The sequence below is a fragment of the Scyliorhinus torazame genome, chromosome 20 (genome assembly GCF_047496885.1).
Source record: "Scyliorhinus torazame isolate Kashiwa2021f chromosome 20, sScyTor2.1, whole genome shotgun sequence".
Lineage (NCBI taxonomy): Eukaryota > Metazoa > Chordata > Chondrichthyes > Carcharhiniformes > Scyliorhinidae > Scyliorhinus > Scyliorhinus torazame.
In genome coordinates, this window is record NC_092726.1 from 18,914,223 (window position 1) to 18,934,756 (window position 20,534).

Here is a 20,534-nt window from a genome sequence, read left to right on the forward strand (position 1 = left end):
GTTACACGACCGTTTGGTTTGCGGTATTAACAATGCGGCCACCCAGAGAAAGTTGTTAGCGGAGCCAACATTGACTTTTCAACAGGCCATTCAAATAGTATTGTCCCGGGAGAGCGCAGAGCGAGGAGTACAGGAGCTACAGGGAATGGAAGTGCATGCCTTGGGGCGCAACCCCTTCCGTCCGAAAACGTCCCCCCGCACTCCTGCGGTAACTTGGGCAAGGCAACGTCCGGACCGACGCCAGTGGCCGTCGGACATTCCTCCCCGAAGGGAGCCTTCTCCAGAGGATGAGGAGCCATGTCCATGTCAGACTTGTAGGCGCCGACCCCGTCGCGGATGGCGGTCCTGGGGGCGCCAGAGGCGCCGTTGTTCCGACCGAAACTGGGACCAGTCCAGGGGCCGTAACTGGGACCAGCCCAGAGGCCGTACCTTCCATGTGGATGAACCTGCGGCGACTACTTCTGAGGACATGGAGACGGAGGACGACTGCCTGCAGCTGCATTGTGTGGCAGCTCCCCGTGTGGCCCCCATTAAGGTGACAGTACGGGTCACATCTCCGCTTGAGATGGAGTTGGATACTGGCGCAGCGGTCTCCGTGATCGCCCAGAGGACATTCGACCGCATCCACCAGGGTATATAGACCCTTACATTAACCGTCTCACAGGACAGGTTGGCCACCTACACGGGGGAACCACTGGACATTGCAGGAACTACAATGACCCCTGTGTCTATGGACGCCAGGAGGGGCGTTTCCCACTTATCGTGGTGCGCGGCCATGGGCCCAGCCTGTTGGGTCAGGACTGTTTGCGCCATTTGCGATTGCAATGGCAGCACATCCTCCAAACAGTTTCTGAAGGGTTGACTGAGGTGCTAGGACGATACCCAGATGTAATCCAGCCTGGTTTGGGGAAAATAAAAGGGGCCGTAGCCCGTATCCAAGTTGAACCAGGAGCTATTTCCGGGCGCGCCCAGTGCCCTTACACCTTGCTCGAGATGGTAGAAGGGGAGCTCACTCATTTGGAGAGTTTGGGTATTATCAGGCCCGTCCGTTTTGCTGACTGGGCAGCACCAATTGTACCTGTAATGAAGCCAGATGCCACAGTTCGCTTGTGTGGCGACTATAAACTTACAGTGAATACGGTTTCCCGACTCGACCGATATCCAATGCCTCGCATAGAGGATCTCTACGCGAAACTTGCAGGTGGACTCTCGTTCACAAAATTAGATATGAGTCACGCCTACATGCAGTTGGAGCTGGACCCTGCCTCCCGACCATATGTAACGATTGATACACACCGGGGCCTGTATGAATATACACGGTTGCCCTTTGGAGTATCCTCTGCCTGCGCAATTTTTCAACGTGTTATGGAGGGCATTTTGAGAGGTTTACCACGTGTGGCTGTCTACCTAGATGACGTTTTGATTACAGGGACGTTGGAGCAGGAATATTTTGAAAATCTGGAGGCTGTCCTTAGACGCCTTTCGGAGGTTGGAGTCCGTTTACGCCGCACAAAGTGCGTATTTCAGGCAAAGGAAGTAGTCTACCTAGGTTATCGGGTGGACCGCGAAGGTCTGCACCCCGTCGCAGAGAAGGTGCGTGCAATTCAACATGCCCCCGCCCCGACTGACACTTCGCATCTTCGTTCTTTTCTCGGTCTCGTAAACTATTACGGGAAGTTCCTCCCCAATCTGGCAACTACGCTGGCCCCTTTGCACCTTCTGCTAAAGAAAAATCACACCTGGGTTTGGGGTCAACCGCAAGAAACCGCTTTCCGGCGGGTAAAGCAACAATTGTCGTCGTCTGGGTTACGAACCCACTATGATCCTGGAAAGCCTTTGCTCGTCACATGTGATGCATCCCCGTATGGTATTGGGGCCGTCCTGTCCCACATGATGGAGAACGGGGCCGAACGACCGATAGCTTTCGCCTCCCGCACATTGACTGCAGCGGAGAAAAAGTACGCGCAGATCGAGAAGGAGGGCCTGCCAGTGGTTTTTGCGGTGAAACACTTCCACCAGTACGTGTACGGCCGCCATTTCACTATCGTCACTGATCATAAGCCCCTGCTGGGACTTTTCAGAGAGGATAAGCCAATACCGCCCATTGCTTCCACACGGATCCAGCGCTGGGCTTTGTTGCTTGCTGCATCCGAGTATTCTCTGGAGCACAAACCAGGTACGCAGATAGCAAATGCCGACGCACTGAGCCGATTGCCTTTATCGACCGGCCCCATGTCGACCCCCACGACCGGTGAGGTGGTTGCAACCCTAAATTTTATGGACACCTTGCCTGTCACGGCATCACAGATCCGTGAGTGCACCCAGACGGAGCCAGTCCTGTCAAAGGTTCGGCACATAGTCCTGTATGGTGGGCAGCATAGATAGCTCCCAGGCGAGTTGCGGGCATTTTCCTCCAAGCTGTCAGAATTCAGCGTGGAAGACGGCATCCTCTTGTGGGGGACGCGTGTGATTGCCCCGGAAAAAGGCCAGGAGCTGATACTATCAGACTTGCACAATGGGCATCCAAGCGTGACCAAAATGAAAATGTTGGTGCGGAGTTATGTCTGGTGGCCAGGCCTCGACACCGACATTGAGAAGGTGGCCCAAAACTGCTCCATTTGCCAGGAGCATCAGAAGCGTCCGCCGGCCACGCCCCTACATCACTGGGAATGGCCAGGGCGGCCTTGGACACGCTTACATGCAGATTTCGCAGGCCCTTTTCAAAGATCCATGTTCCTTCTACTAATTGACGCCCAGTCCAAATGGCTAGAGGTGCATAAGATGCAGGGGACAACGACCTGCGCAACAATTGAAAAGATGCGTTTATCGTTTGGTACGCATGGCCTCCCCGAGGTACTGGTCACGGATAACGGCACTCCATTCACGAGTGAGGAGTTTGAGAGGTTCACGAAGATGAACGGCATCCGCCATACCGCACTGCCCCTTACCACCCGGCTTCAAATGGGTTGGCAGAGCGCGCAGTGCAGACATTCAAAAGAGGCCTAAAGAAGCAGTCTTCCGGATCAATGGACACGAGACTGGCTCGCTTTTTGTTTACATACAGGACCACCCCCCATGCAGTGACTGGGGTAGCTCCCGCAGAGCTCCTAATGGGCCGGAGACTTCGCACCCGCCTTAGTATGGTTTTCCAACCATTGGCGCAAAAGTACGCCGCACACAAGAACGGCAGGGACAGAGATTTTCTCGGCATCGGCCGATTCGGCAGTTTGCGCCCGGTGACCCAGTGTTCGTTCGGAATTTTGCTGGTGGTGCCCAATGGGTTCCTGGTGTAATCTTTCGCCAAATGGGCCCTATATCTTACCACGTGCAAGCCCAGGGCCGTCTCCAGCTAAAACACGGAGACCACGTTCGGTCCAGAAGACCATCCCCTCAAAAGATTCCCCGCCCCCGGAGCTCATTTCAATAGCCGCAGAGACCAGAGACAAGGGAAGGTAGTCCTCACAATCTTCCACTGATGCCTCACTCGAAGCCTGCGCAGGTCGCTACGGGACCGAATGGAGATAGAGACGCTGACATGATGGAGGCAGCAGACTCTGACTCCGAGATGGAGACACAGGATGTATCAGAGGGGGAATCCTTGGGTCCACGGGCCATGGATGTACAACCGCGCCATTCATCACGGAAGCGCCGGTCTCCGTCTCGTTACACGCCGCCTGATCCAGCGCCGCGTGCAAATGGTGTCCGGCCTGCGGCCAAACGAGTCCGACGCCCTCCTTCGCCAGGGTCTTCGGTGGATTCCTTGGACTTTGGTGGGGAGGGATGTTATAACCTGCCTACTTACCATTGGCTGGGGACTAATGACTATCCCACAATCCTGTGGGAGTATGAGCTTCCCCAATGAGGGGGGCGGAAAAACCACTAGTAAACTCCTAGTATAAATAAAGCTGGCCAGTTCAGGAACCAGCAGGAAGGAGTATGTAGCAAGGGAAGTTACTGCTACTGTTATGTATATATGTTATAGTAAATAAATGTTATCACTTTGTATCCTTAAAAATCGTGCTGGATTCTTCGTGGCCCTTACAAAAGCGGCTCAGTACCACCTCCTCAAGGGCTATTAGGGATGGGGAACAAATGCTGGCCGAGCCAGCGAAGCCCACATTTTGTAAAAATGAATTTTTTAAAAGATCAACCAAGATTGCAAATATTTACAACTTTATAGAACTTTAATGGGGAAATCCTGCCACTTCATGTGATCTGGGGGGAGATTAATTCTCACATTACCTCCTCCTTGGCATTCTGCTTCGACTCATGGACTGTCTCCTCTAACATCAGAATGGCTGTTCTTCTACCCTTCTCACTGACATAATCAACCTGCTGGTACTTTTCTGTCTCTCTCTCTTCCTCCTGGCTCCAAACAGCAGCTGATGTTTACGACATAGGTTTTTACGACCTCGCTACGTAACTGCCTCATCTTTAACTTTGCCATTTCTCCCTGTAAGAAGTCATAGTCTCACTTAGCCTCCTAAACACTCAGAGGCAATAATATTATACCTCTCAAGCTTGGGCAATCTTCACAGACAGAAATCGTAAACAGTCAATTCAAACAGTCTTATCTTTCATCCTTTGTTTAACCATACTCCGTCCTTTAGCAAACAGAATCCATATTGAAAAGTCCAAAGTCCTCAATTAATTATGATGGTATTGGCCTTTGCTGGGGCAACCTCCAGGCATATATCCATCTCGAGTTTGCCATTTAAAAAAAAATTTAGAGTACCCAATTCTTTTTCTTTCCCTAATAAAGGGGCACTTTAGCGCAGCCAATCTACCTACTCTGCAAATCTTTGGGTTGTGGGGGTGAGACCCATGCAGACACGGGGGGAATGTAAAAACTCTACACGGACAGTGACCGGGGGCCAATCGAACCCGGGTCCTCGGCGCCGTGAGGCAGCAGTGCTAACCACTGTGCTGCCGTGCTGCCCTTCCAGTTTGCAATCTTCCTATTGCTTCGTGGGTACAGGTGCTTCTCATCACATTGGCTCAGTCTGCTGGGAAAGGCTGAAATGAAAGACTATAGTGGGATTCACGCGATCCCATGTTCTGTATTGCTGTACATCGTAACAGTCATTCCATGATTAGCAGTCTAAAGAATTCAACATCGGGAAGATGGGCAACGGCAGGAGAGTATATAGGTCATTCACTTTTAAACTCAAGATGGTGCAGCGACTCAGATAAACAAAACAGTTCCACTTCACTCGAACTGAAATATAGGGAAATTGAAATGAATTGTGAGGAGAGAAGGACGGGAAGGCTCCACAAAATACGATCAAGCATTGGATAATTTACTTAAGTTAACCACCAGAAGACGTTGATGCACAGTCTCTTGCAGCTCAGCTGGGGGGAGACCAATTAACCAGATGCCAGGTAAAACAATGTAATTCATTTATTACAAATGTAGATGCAGCATTTGCCACATCTGTTAAAATAATAAGCTTGCTTTGGTGTGTAGGGAAAGTTCAGCTTTTAAATTGAATGTTTTTCGATGCTCTCCTTGTATAAATCTTCCACTGGAAAGTATTGGAGATGCGAACCATTCTCTCCCCTTCCTTTGTCTTGGAGTGCAGTAATACATTACATAGATGTACAGTTACTGTGTGCAGAATGTTAATGAGAACAGCACACAGTTTGTGTGCAGGCAGTTATTTTTTCCAGCTTCCAGTGTTCGGAGTGCCATTGAATAAAGAAAGCCGTCCTTCGCCGCCTACAAGAGATGCAAAGCCTCATTTTAAGAAATTGTTTCCATGGCACCCAGGAGGCAGCCTGGAGATAAAAGTGCCATGTTGCTGGTCTGACAGAGTGACTTAGCCCCTCTCCCCTTCTCTATGCACACCAGTCACGAGATTCCCTTTATGGATTTCCCCCCAGTGCATTCAGCAAGCTGGAGACTAGAGCTGTGGCCATAAAACAACTGTGGCTTTCTGCTGCTGTTTCTCTCTGCTGTGGGGATCTGTGTCACAAATGCAAAGTTTGTCACTTTGTTTCTGGTTCAGTGCAGTTTGTTTGAGGAGCTTTGTTTCGGGGGGGGGGGGGGGGGTGCGTTGCGGGGAGCGTAAAGTAGGGCCATGTTCCTGAGGAAGGTACATGTGTGAATGTGTCACCATTATGACCGGCACCCAGCCCTCTCGCCACATTCCCACTGTGGACCAACCTCATGGTAAGATTGGTTGCTAATGCCAAGCAGTGAGAGGGTTTCTCTCTTCAGCTTTGGAATTTCCTGCCTAAACCTTCTGCTTTTATGCATCTTGAGTCCACTTCATTAGAGTGCTCCTTAAAACCCAGTTTTAGATCACCTCCATTGCTAGGTGCCCAGTTTTATCTGACAGTGCTCCTCTAAAGTGCCTACGTTACAGGTGCTGTATTATTGCTGCTTGCTGTCCAAATGGCTCGGGGTATTTATTCAGTGAGTAAGATGGCCATTGTGCTAAGAGGGGCCCAGTTTCTATTCCTGACCTGTGCTGTATTTGTTGCTCTTTGCTGGAATAACATCAGGGATGCTGACGTAGACTCTCACCAATCGGGAGCAGAAATTGCCACGCACTTTCAAACACTATTCATAAGAGCATGCCAACAGTGTGAGGCCTTTCAGCTCCTCAAGGTTGTCCTACCATTGTTGACTGTGGTGATATGCATCACTGTAAATACACAAGGGGTTAATGTAAATACACTAAAACTAAGTAAACACTAGAGGGAGCACCAGAGTGGTCATGACATGCAGACATACAGCTAATGAACACAGAGTACGACACGACCAATGGGCAGTCAAGACACCCAGAGGTGACACTACAACAAGGGGGCAACCCATATAAAAGGACAGGGCACACATGCTCTTTCTCTTTCCACAGGCGACACTCAGAGAGAAGGACATGGGCAGATCAGAAGCATCACACCCACCCCATGGCTTAGAGCAGACTGGTTAGTTAGACTGAGTTACTATAGCAAGATTAGCAGGAGAGTCGAACTCAAGTAGGAGAATTGTTAACTGTTCAATAAATGTGTTAAACCTATCTCCAAGTCTGAACCTTCCTTTGTCAGAGCATACATCAAGGAAGCAGGTTATGCTACATGAAGAAGCATAACACAACATGGTACCAGTGAGTACCTGTTGAATCTATATAGTTCAACTCAAGATCCGTGACTACCAGCAACAGCACCCAGGCAAGATATTTGAGATTCCGGTTCCTCAGCAGCTCAGGTACCACGGCAATCTCAGTGCCAACTGGCGTGCATTCAAACAGAGATTTGATTTTACATGTTAGCATCCGACCTAGATGGCATGGTCAATGCTGAGAAGATAAAGCTTCGACTCACCATTCGGGTGAAAGTGCAACAGAAATCTTCCAGTCCTTCAGGTACTCCAAAGGACAAGACAAGAGAGACTTCCAGACAGTCCTGGACAAGTTTAAAAACTACTGCGAGGTCAACACAACAGAAGAAATCGGTAAAACTGGCGCCAATACTCACCACGAGGCAAAGATAGGCTTGCAAATGCAGAAATCGGCAGTTTTGATTGGCAGCCATCTTGAGAAAGGAGCCACACATGCGTAGTTCCCCAGAAGACGCGAACCAGCAAAACTGTTTTGCGCATGCGCGAGAAGCCGTGCATGCGCAGTTGCGCAAAGAGCGCACAGGAAAGGAAAAGCAATCTGAGCATGCGCAATCCATTCCTACGCTCTACGTCACAAGCGTCTTGATGTCAGAGGCCCCCCGGACCACGCCCACTTAAAGGCAAAATGCCCAAAAAGAGTGAAAAAAAAAATTTTCAGCCAGAAAACACAATTCTTTCACCTGGAATGACAGCACAATGCCTGAACTTTGACCAGTAGCTGAAAGTAATCGTCGCAGAACCCTGCAACAAGCAGTTAGCACCGCCCTAAGAGATGATTTAGTCCTTGAAGACTAGGACTCAGATGTTGATTTCTTCCTTGGGCATAGCGAGCACAATGACAGCTCCGACACAAAAAGCGATGTGGTCCTAGAAGACTGCGACTCGGAAGATGACTTCATCATTCGACGTGGTGATCTCGGTACCAAATCCGAACCGCAACGAGATGATGTGTACATTACAGAACTCCGACACAGTCATGGATGAGTTCTTCGGATTTGAGGATCCTCAGCCCAGCATAGACGACATCCCAACCCATGAGTACAGGATTCTGCTGCGGCCTGAAACCAAGAGACAGAGAGCGGTACAATCCCACACAGAGCGGCCTGTCGCCACACCAGTGGTCCACGCACCATGAACAGTGCTCCACGCACCACGAAGAGTCCCCGACTCCACACAGAGAGTGGTCCGTGCACCACGAAGAGTCCCCGACTCCACACACAGAGTATTCCACACGCCATGAAGAGACCTCGACTCCGCGCAGAAAGCGATGACAGACTCCACAGCGAGATCATTGCACGTCTCCACATAGAACACAGAAAGACTCCACAGCGAGACCTCTGCACAACTCCGTTGAGAGCGCACAGATCGACTCCACAGCGAGACCACTGCATGACTCCACCAGGGAACGATGCCAGACTCCACAGAGAGAGCAGTACAAGCCTCCACCGCAAGCTCGTTGACAGACTCCACGATGGAAGCAACGCAAGACTCCAAAGGGCAGGCCTTGCATGAACAAGACAATGAAGATCTAGCAACCTTATCTGAGCAACCAGCAGCAGATGATGCAAGTCTGCCACGCTCAAGTGCACAGCAAGACGACTATGACAGTCTACCACACTCACGTGAACAACAAAAAGACTATGACAGTTTACCCAGATTATTTGAGCCCACAGAAGAAGACTCGGTGACAGTCTACCCAGCTCATCTAACCGACAAGAAGACACTGAAGGTCTACCCACTGTCTATGCGACAAGTGACAAACGCTTCACAATTTCCATACAAGATGTGCGACATCTCAGCGAGACTGACAGACCTCAGCTAGTATGTACAGGGGCACTCGACAATCAAAGTGAGGCTACTAGTGACTCCAGTGACACCACGCTAATTCAAACCTCATCCACTCGAGTCTCTCCACAAGAAAATGCATTCCTGAACGTTTTGACTCTGAACGGGGAGCATCAAGACACCTCAGATGATTCAAGTGAACCTGAAATGACTCTGGACGGGGAGTGTCAAGAAACCAAAGCTGATTCAGGTGAACCAGAAAGGACTCCAGATGGGGAGCATCGACAAGCCAAAGATGATTCCTGTGAACCGGGCATGACTCCAGACGGGGAGCGCCGAGGAATCAGAGACGGCACGCTCAATGAAACAGCAGATGCTACAAAGGACACTGACACAAGTCACTTTGTGAAGGACTCAAATTCTCCACTCGGTGTGGTCATTGAGCGCAACAAACACAACAAAACCTACAAAAACAACAACACCGACAACAACAAGAAGCGTACCAAAGGCACCAACGTCAACAACAAGCATGCCAAAAACAACAACAATGGAACAACGACTGGTACGACATGGTACAACTCTGCAAATGCAGGACAATGTAACAGCACAGCTCCTAATACTGGCAAGAGTACAACCATACCATGGCATGACAGCAAATCTCGCCGATTCAAGTTTGCTCCACTACAAACATGCAGACCAGCTTTCAAGGCAGCTGAGATATGGCATCAATACCGCAAACACAGACACCAGTCCAGGTCAGACAGGAAAGATGACTTAAAGAATTGCTACCACAAGCATCGAAAAAAAAGAGTCCAAATCAGACAACAAAGTGATTTGGCCATTTGCACACCTCCTGATCATAGTTTATCATAGAATTTGCAGTGCAGAAGGAGGCCATTCGGCCCATCGAGTCTGCACCGGCTCTTGGCAAGAGCACCCTACCCAAGGTCAACACCTCCACCCTATACCCATAACCCAGTAACCCCACCCCAACACTAAGGGCAATTTTGGACACTAAGGGCAATTTATCATGGCCAATCCATCTAACCTGCACATCTTTGGACTGTGGGAGGAAACCGGAGCACCCGGAGGAAACCCACGCAGACACGGGGAGGACGTGCAGACTCCGCACAGACAGTGACCCAAGCCGGAATCGAACCTGGGACCCTGGAGCTGTGAAGCAGTTGTGCTATCCACAATGCTACCGTGCTGCCGATGACGTCTTGGTTCCTTAAGCACAGGGACACTGACGGCGTCCACAGGGAAATGACAACATCAACATCGACACTTCAATAACGAAACAAGAAAGCTACTCGACCATATTAATTCATGAACTTTGGACTCATACATATTATTTGGTATTGTATAATCATCACTGTCATCATGATTTGTACATGTCATCACTTATCTACCTATTTTGTTCAATTTTCTTTAACACTGTACAGAAAATATGTAACACGAAAAAGGGGGGGCATGTGGTGATATGCACAAGGGGTTAATGTAAGTACACTAAAACTAAGTAAATACTAGAGACATCATGACGTGCAGACATACAGCTAATTAACACAGAGAATATGACACAACCAATGGGCAGTCAAGACACCCAGAGGTGACACTACCACAAGAAGGCAACCCATGTAAAAGGACAGGTCACACATGCTCTTTCTCTTTCCACAGGCGATACTCAGAGAGAAGGACAGGGGCAGATCAGAAGCATCACACCCACCGCATGGCTTAGAGCAAACTGGTTAGTTAGACTGAGTTACTATAGTAAGATTAGCAGGAGAGTCGAACTCAAGCAGGAGAATTGTTAACTGTTCAATAAATGTGTTAAACCTATCTCCAAGTCTGAACCTTCCTTTGTCAGAGCACACATCAAGGAAGCAGCTTATGCTACATGAAGAAGCATAACACAACACTGACCAGCTTCCTTTCTCTGCTGTCGATGCATGTGCTCTTACCCAGTGAAACTCTGTTGGCCTTAGTCTTGAAAGCATCTCATTGTCTCAGTATTTTGGAGGAGAGGTCCCCATTTCTGCAGCTTTCAAAGATCTACGTGGGCAGTCCTTGTGTGTGAACACAGGACAAAGGCCGGATTGGACTGAGCATGATGTTCCCATGGTTAAGCTTGCCAATGCTCACAATCACGGATCAAACCCGGCTAATGACTGAGTTACGAGAGAGTGGACATACGGTGGATCCATATCTGGTGCAAATTCTAGAACATTGAGATGAAAAATATTGGGAAAAAGCTACTGAGAACAAATTATTCATATAAATTTGAACAAAATCTCTTCCACCCCACCGCAAATCCAAGGAGGTGCTATGAAGGCATATTATGGGTGCCCCTGTAATATGTCCCAGCCTTCAGAGCACTGATGATGGCAGAGTCCAGTTCACAAAATGTTACGCAACACTTTGGAGGAACATACTGGTCCAATGCCACCTCCTAGTTAATGAAGAGTATGGGGAATTGGTACGTCTACATCTATTCCTGTTCTGAAACGAATTTCTCCTGTGGAATCAGAGAATTATGGACCAATGCCAAACAGGGGGCGACATGGTGGCACAGTGGTTACATGCCTCACAGTGCCAGAGACCCAGGTTCAATTCCGGCCTTGGGTAACCGTCTGTGTGGAGTTAACACATTCTTCCTGTGTTTGCGGGAATTTCCTCCGGGTGCTCCGGTTTCCTCTCACAATCCAGAGATGTGCAGGTTAGCTGGATTGGCCATGCTTAATTTTCCCTTTGTGTTCAAAGATGTGTAGGTTAGGTGGGGTTACGGGGATCGGGTGGGGCAGTGGACCTAAGTAAGGTGCTTTTGCAGAGAGTCTGTGCAGACTCGATGGGGCGAATGGCCTCCTTCTGCACTGTCGGGATCCTATGGTAGAATGAGACCATTTGGCCCAATGTACATGTGTCAGTGTTTTCTCAAATTAATCAGTCTACCCCGCCTTGCCCCAAAGTCCGATAATATTTTTTCCCTTCAAGATTTATGTGATACTCTACTGAGAGTTACTCTTTTTAAAAACATTTTATAAAATAAATTTAGAGTACCCAATTATTTTTTTCAAATTAAGGGGCAATTTAGTGTGGCCAATCCACCTACCCTGCACATCTTTTGGTTGTGAGGGTGAAACCCATGCAGATATGGGGAGAATGTGGAAACTCCACCCGGACAGTGACCCAGAGCCGGGATCGAACCTGGGACCTCGGCGCCATGAGACAGCACTGCTAACCACTGCGCCATTGTGCTGCCCTATTGAAAGTTACTCTTGAATGTGCCTTGTGCATTCTAAACCAGTGCAACTCGCTGTGTAAAACAATTGGTTGCTCATGGACGTAATGTTTCTTTTTGTTTGAGTGTCAGGCTCGGTCAGTGTCATCAGCAGCAGGGCTCTCACCTCCCCACCCACCATGGGTATCAACATATGTCCCTCTGTAACCTGCTACATCCTTCCACACTATCGACAACACCACCGACTTTAGTGTCGTCTGCAAATTTACTCACCCACCCTTCTGCGCCCTCTAGGTCATTGATAAAAATGACAAAGAGCAACGGCCCCAGAACAGATCCTTGTGGTACGCCACTTGTAACTGAACTCCATTCTGAACATTTCCCATCAACCACCACCCTCTGTCTTCTTTCAGCTAGCCAATTTCTGATCCATATCTCTAAATCACCCTCAATCCCCAGCCTCCGTATTTTCTGCAATAGCCCACCGTGGGGAACCTTATCAAACCTTATTTACCGTAGCGAAACTATTGATGATTTTGAACACCCCAATCGATTCTCCCCTTTACTTTCTCTGCTCCATGGAGAATCCCAGTTTCTCTGTAGGCTGCACATAACTGAAGTCCCACATCGCTGTTACTATTCTGATTTGAATCACCTGCAAACTTTGAAATGATGTCTCTGGGAGCAGTGGTTCGAACGGTAACCCCTGAGGAATGCCATTGAATGTATTACTGCAGTTTGAAAAAGAAACCTTGACTACTATTCCCCCTTTTTTGTCCCTTAGCCAATTTTGAATCCAGTCCCTTTAATCCTGTGGGCTTTAATTTTGCTAACACGCCTATTATGAGGTACTTTGTCAAATGCCTTTTGAAAGTCCATTGAGACAACATCAACCACAAGACCCTCATCGAATCGAAAAACTCAATCAGTGTAGTCAAACACAATTTGCAAGTCCATGCTGACTGTTATTTATTTCCAAATGTCAGTTAATTTGATTCCAGATTATTGTCTCTGTCGACACAGTGACACACACAGTTCTGTCAGAGCAGGGCATGAAGGGCAGAAAATCGACAAGAGATGCAGGTAGAAAATTGTTTATGGATTAGTTCCTGTTGAGCTCTCACTGCCTTAAAGTAAAGTTAATTACGTTTTTTAAAATTTTATAAATTTAGAGTATCCAATTCATTTTTTTCCAATTTAAGGGGCAATTTAGTGTGGCCAATCCACCTAACCTGCACATCTTTGTGTTGTGGGAGCGAAACCCACGCAGACACGGGGAGAATGTGCAAACTCCACACGGACAGTGACCAAGAGCCGGGATCGAACCTGGGACCCCGGGAGACAGCAATGCTAACCACTGCGCCACCGTGCTGCCCTAAAGTTAATTATGTTTTAAACAACTTCTGAACGCTTTTAATTTTTCTCCCCCTCAGGTGCTTCTGCTGTTCAAAGCCAATGTGCGAGAGGGGATTAAACACTATTATGATGACTTGGATTTCAAAAACATTCTGGATCGCATACAAGTCAAGGTCAGTTTCTCGTGTGGATTAATCAGGAGCCGTTTGTCTGCTTCTGCTCGCTTCTGTCAGTGACTGAATTCTTTGAAGCTCACTTCACTCATCGCTGAACCATGTCCACCACTGGTTTCAGGTCATTATTTACCTGACCACCTCTGTCTATGTTCTTTCCATACTTGTTGTACTCGCTACAGTCAGATGACAACCAAATGCCTCTCCTTTCCATCCAAAAATATGAAAGCCTAGATCTGACAAAGAAGACTGTGTTGCTGAGGCTTTTGTGTTAATTATCAATCGGAGGTGGAAGGAATGACTGAGAGCGGTAAATCAAGCTAGGCCTTTCTACTGCAGTTTCATTAGAAATTTCTCCTTGTTGGTCACTGTCCGTGTGGAGTTTGCATATTCTCCTCGTGTCTTTGTGGGTTTTGCCCCCACAATCCAAAGATATGCAGGGTAGGTGGATTGGCCATGCTAAATTGCCCCTTAATTGGAAAAAATGAAATTTCTCATTGTTGAATTTTCCTCCCTTTATATTAGCATTTGTTTGTTTTCCACTAAAGAGGGAGACATGGGAACGCCCAATGCCATTCCCAAAACCCCGAGCCGGGAGTGGGGGGGTTGAGTTGAGGGGTCGGGGAGAAGACCATTACATTGAGGATGCCTTCTGCTGTTGGGCCACAGGCTTCTTGGAAGGGCCTGACAGAGGGGATGGAAGCCTGGACAATGTAGTGGGTGGATGGGGCATCATCATGGACAGACAGTTCCACTCACATCTAGGGGAAGGGCGGCTTTTGGAGGTGGAATATTGACACGAGCAAGGCTAATGGAAAGACATTTCAGTGATCAATGCCCCTTTGCAGCTGAAACCGTTCAGCTGTAAGTCAATTGACATGCTTGGAATCAAATTAGTCACACAATTATGCCCACTCAAGTACCACTTATGTGATAGAGTGCCACTGATTGCTGCTCAGCATTTAACCCGTGGCACACTGACTTCCAAAATTGCTGACTACCATGGTGTGCCTGTATCATTCGCCGACGTAGTAATCAAGGTACTACTGATTGAGGAGGGAGCTCATAATCTTTGGTTGTGTGCCAAGGTGTGTATTGACAAGTGTACCCCATAGACTAGTGTTGCATCTGTCCAATTCAGATACTTGAGACCAGTTCACTTATACAAAACTTTACCTCGGTGTCTTTAATAACAAGGAGAACAGACCACAAACACAAGTTCAAATTCAACAATATTTATTTCAAACAATTAACCTGTAAATTACACACAATATATACCAGAGGTACTCAAGAGGTTCTGTGTAGTACCCGTAAAATTGGCTTGGTAGATTATGGATTCGATCACTGCATTCCTCTTGTCCATCTTCACAAAGGTGGGGTGGGATTCTCTGATCCTGAGGTTAAATGTTAACGCCATCGTTAACGCCGTCGCATTTTACGACGGCGTCAACAGGCCCCCAGGATCAGTGATCCTGCGCCTCACAGTGGGCCAGCACAGCACTGGAGCGACTCACGCAGCTCCAGCTGCCGATACCGGCGTCAAACGGATGTCGCGGGTCTGCACATGTGCACTGTGGCTTGCGCAAATTCACGCATGCGCGCTAGTTCCCTTCCACCCGCCGGCCCCGACGCAACATGGCGGAGAGCTACAGGGGCCCAGCGCGGAGTAATGTAGGCCCCACCATGAGAAGCCGGTCCGCCGATCAATAGGCCCGATCGCAGGCCAGGTCACGGAGGAGGCCCCCCACCTCCCCCCGGTGTCGGATCCCCCTCCCCCCCCCCCCACCAGGCCACAGGGTAGGCCTATTTCGGCGGCCACTCGGCCCAACGAGCACGGAGAATCGCCAGGGGGGGCCGCGTAGAGCGGAGTCAGGGCGGCGTCTCGTGAATCTCGCCCACCCCCCCCAGCGATTCTCCGACCCGGCCCGGGGTCGGGGAATCCCGCTTTGGTTCTCGCTGGCAGCCTCTTCCTTCCTTCCTCCCTTCTCGGTCTGGTCTGGTCAAGGTCACCTCCCACATCGAGTCTTCGCTGCATAGGCGTCCGGAGTGCCTACTTTTATCTCCCCTTGACTTTGCGCCCTTTTCCCACTTCCTGTGGCAATGGGTTATCGAGAGGGGGTCTTAGTGTCCGATTGATGCCCGATTGACAGGACACCTGGGCCCACCCCAGGTGTCCATTTCCAGCGGTGTTATTCGCATGTACATCTTTATCAAAGAAGGTGATGACGAGAACTCTAGGCGCCCAAGAGTCTGGCCCGGCCTGGACTTGCAACAATAGATTGATTGACAGGGAAGGTCCTGACATGTCTCGGCTGACTGTCTGACCTTCAGTGTATTCAAACTTGGCCAGTTTGAATTCCCACGGGACTGTATTGAATGCTGGAGGAACTGTGGCTTGTTTTAAAGTGCCCAATTTTTAAATTTAAATTGGCCAATTTTAATCGTGCCTAAAAGCTAGGCCCTGGTAGGTCACCACACTAGGTTGAGCACAAGGTATTGGAGTGAAGCTTTGGACAATGCCTATGCCTGAGAGGAGAGCTCAGGATGCAATAGAATGGCCAAAACTGTGGCCACTCGGCCATATGGTGTGAGGCGGGTTCTTGCCAAAGCAGAATGCCAATTAAGGACAGGAAGTCAATTTGGTGGGCAGAACATGAGTTAGTGGGTGTTGAGAAGCAGCTTCAGACAATAAATGGACAAGTGCTAACCTGAAGAGACAAATGCTAACCATCAAGTCTCTCTCTTTGATACTGCAGTGAGGATAATGTACAAAACATGGAATCCTGCGATCTCGGTCATTTTTCCAACTCATAGGCAGGAGAAAAGAAGATGATGTCAAAGCAGTCACCTGACTCACCAAAGTCAAGAACTGAACAGTGAAGAGGATTGGGTGGCAGGGCCTGACCGTATGCAGAGTGTAAGCCCCAGAGAGCCGTCGCTTGGAGGCGTGTCGCTAGATGCAGGATCTACAGACAACGCCTAACATACCTGCAGATGTCCGAGAACCAGTGTCACCAAAGGCTATTCGTGTTCACGGTACTGTTTGGTCACATCTGCAGCATTTGCGCCAAGAGGACTTGGATGACATCCACTTTCAGAGTCACTGAAAGTTTCAGCAGTGCTCAAATTGTGTGCCAGTGGCTCCTTCCAGGGCTCGACAGATGACCTCTGCGGCTTTTCACAAACCTCTGCACAAAAGTGCAACCAGGAGTTGACGGACTCAATCTTTGCAAGGGCACACAACTTAATCCATTTTGACTGGGGTCAGGCAAACCAGGAAGCAAGAGCAATAGGCTTTGCGCACATTTCTGTTTTTCCATAGGTCCAAGGGCTTCCACTCACTGAATATTCATCTGGTCTACAACCACATCCAACACATGTGGGCAGCACGGTAGCATAGTGATTAGCACAATTGCTTCACAGCTCCAGGGTCCCACGTTCGATTCCCGGCTTGGGTCACTGTCTGTGCGGAGTCTGCACGTTCTCCCCGTGTCTGCGTGGGTTTCCTCCGGGTGATCCGGTTTCCTCCCACAGTCCAAAGATATTCATGATAAATTGCCCTTAGTGTTCAAAATTGCCCTTAGTGTTGGGTGGGGTTACTGGGTAATGGGGATAGGGTGGAGGTGTGCGGTTTGGTAGGGTGCTCTTTCCAAGAGCCGGTGCAGACTCGATGGGCCGAATGGCCTCCTTCTGCACTGTAAATTCTATGAAAACATCCTGCAGGTGTGAGCTCAATTGCCAGTGACTGTGCACGACTCCTACATTCTGAGCCACTCTCAGTTCCCTGTCATGTATCCGGGTCCACAGAGGCTGCAGAGTTGGCTCCTCGGGGACCTGGGCTACTCACTGAGGAGGTGGCTGATGATGCCTGCGTGGACGCCATGGAATGCAGCTGAGACAAAGTACAATGAGGCTCAGGTTGCAGCTCACACTTTTGTGCAGCAGACCAAAGAGATGCTAAAGATGAGGTTCCTGTGAATGAAGCAGTCTAGTGGAGCCCTTAATACAGTCTGAAGAGGGTTCCACAGATTGTGCCCACTGGCTACACCGTGCACAACCTGGCACTGCAATGGGGGCAGGAACTGCCTGACGAGGAGAGACACTTTTCATCCAATGAGGAGAAAGTCGAAAGGGACGAGGCTGAGGAGCTCCTCAAGGGAGAGAATGTCGACCATGAGGCAATGGCGATATCCAGAGCAGGCAGACAAGCTCGGGACACGGTCATTGCCATTGGATTCATGGAGGCTAATGAGGACACCCAATGAGTACATCCCATTATCTACACATGCAATCTGTGAGCATCGCTCTCCCATCTAGCTGATGGTAGCACCCACCCTCTGTGATAAGACTCCTGTCCTGGGGATGCAGCGATTGTCCATCAGCCCTACATTCTAGGCAGGGACTTGTGGTAGGAACAGTGCCTAGATCCTCACAGAGCTTCTGTGAATGTCTGACTCCTGTCACAATCAACAGGGAAAGTTTAACCTCTCCAGATCTTACTGCATCCTTTGTGAGCTGCACCCTGGAGGTTCAGTGTCACCGGAAGCTGAGGCAGTAATTATGGCCGGGACTGGGTGGGGGGGGGGGGGGGGGGGGGGGGGGGGGCAGGCAGTGGGGGGCGGGGGGAGGAGAGGTGGGGAAAGATGCAGCCACACCTAAAAAGGTGCTGAGCACATATGGACAGTGACTGGAATGAGTAACCTGAGCTCTGTGCTTTTTGGCAGACATCCACATTCCCTATGAGATACAGTCATGACAGATGTGTTCAGTGTGATGAATATAAAAAATGGGAAATTATTATATATTCGATGTTATACTTGTTGCTGTAATGTTATTAAAAACCCTGGTTTAAAAGGCAGCACGGTGGTGCAGTGGTTACCATTGCTGCCTCACGGCACCGATATCCCAGGTTCGACCCCGACTCTGGGTCACTGTCCGTGTGGAGTTTGCACATTCTCCCCATGTCTGCATGGGCTTCACCCCCACAGCCTGAAGATGTGCAGAGTAGGTTGATTGGCCACGCTAAATTGCCCCTTAATTGAAAACATTAATTATTATTAAAAATTACGATACATTCAGGCAGTAAATTTGTGATTAAGGGGTCATAAAAGTGGTTTTAACCATTTACTTCTTTATATATAGATAGCTAATGTTTTGATTTTGGAGGATCCTTGGGTGTGGATAATTTATGAGGGATGCTGTGTAGTCCTGGATAAGCAGGTCATGCGGCATCTTAGTGGGAGGAGGTCAATGGATGCCTTCTGGTGTAATTAAGGGGTGGAGCCAGGTCTGTTTGTAGTTTGCATTTTGCCACAGGATATTAGTCTGATAAGACTGAGCTTCAGCTGGATCCTGGAAGGTTCTCTCCAAGGTCTTTGCACAGAGACAAGCAAGTAAACCTGATTAATTTATTTATAAGTAGTCTTTCAACTGTATTGGTTTGCTGAATTGGAATATATATGTATATTTGAAGGTGTAGGGAGTAAGTTGGTATTTTCCTTTTCATTTAATACTGTTTGAACAGTTGACTGTTAAGGTGTTATTTTGTTGCTAATGTGATTGATTCTGTGTTGAAATTAAAAGGTGGTTTAACACAAAATATACCTATTGGTTAGTATTAATGCTCCTGGGGTGAAGTATCCTTTCTTCACAATTTTACAAATTGCAAGTTGGTTTTCTCGTCTGGCATGCAGGCATCGGACATTGTGAAGGAACGTCACTAATGTGCTGGCAACCTTGCTCAAAACACGTGGAGGAAACCCTGGGCTGAGCACTAGCCTTTTTATTGTGCAGCAATCAAGTCTTCAGGGCGGGATTACAGGGATTCCTTTCCGGCGATCTGCGAAGTGTGGTTAGTGTGCCCTGGGGCGACATTTAAATGTGGCGCCCCAATGATTACAGCACTGAGGTGATGGCAGGACAGACAAATCAGAGGCTGCCTCATAAGCAATAAGGCACGGAATCCATAGTAGAAAATACTTGGCACTAAGTGCCACATTTTATGGCGGGTAAAGCCACCGTTACCATCGGTTGTGTCAGCACCGTTTTTCCTGCCCACTATTGGCCTTTGACAATTTTTAGGAATGATTTGTAACTGGAATCATCCAATTTAGAGGCAAGTGCACCATTAAACATGGGTTTAATGATGATGATGAGCTGGTCAGCAAGAAACTGCATGAGGCAGAATTACTTAGTTCAGTTGTTTTCCACTGGTCTTTGTGGAACAGTCTTGTCTGTCGTAACTCAATGTTATTAATGGCAAAGGTCTAAACCTGTTTACAGAGCACCGGTGCACAGAGATCAGTTATAGTTTATGCTGGACAGCGGTTTTCAAGTTGCCAAGACAGCAATTCATCCGTGAATGCAGCTTGGGTGCCTGACTCAGCATTCTACTGGAATGTCTCCTAATGCTCTAACCGCTGGTGTCAGTGAGAGACTAATCGTTCCAATTGGCACCTTACTGCCGCTGCACAAAGAGAAAATTGCTCAAAATTAAGCTGCAAAGAGTGCACCAAACAATGTGAAAGAACAAACATTGTGGATGAATTTTACTTCAAAAATGAATCCTGCTTCATATTCAAGATGACTAAAAAATCATCAGCACAATTTGCTTTGAATTGGCTGTGTCTAAATTTGAAACTAGGTATCGCGTGATACACCTTCAATATAAGTAGAAAAAATCCTGGATTAAATTACCTGGAACAGCACTGTCATGATATGCAAACATGCAACCAATGAACACTCAGAATAGGACACAACCAATGGGCAGTCAGGACTCAGAGGTGGCATCACCACAAGGGGGCATGACATAAACACTATAAAAGGGATGAGGCACTCACACCCTGCCTCTTTCCACAGA

At 48.5% G+C, this 20,534-nt stretch overlaps 1 protein-coding gene across 3 annotated transcripts in view; it reads left to right on the forward strand.

Moving 5' to 3' along the window:
• LOC140396932 (tetraspanin-15) overlaps positions 1–20,534 on the forward strand; it is a 282,924-nt gene that overhangs the window by 92,319 nt on the left and 170,071 nt on the right. For all 3 annotated transcript variants that reach the window (XM_072485869.1, XM_072485868.1, XM_072485867.1), the window contains exon 4: positions 13,580–13,675. In XM_072485869.1, coding sequence (XP_072341970.1) covers positions 13,580–13,675 — 96 coding nt within the window. The remainder of the gene's footprint in view (positions 1–13,579; positions 13,676–20,534) is intronic.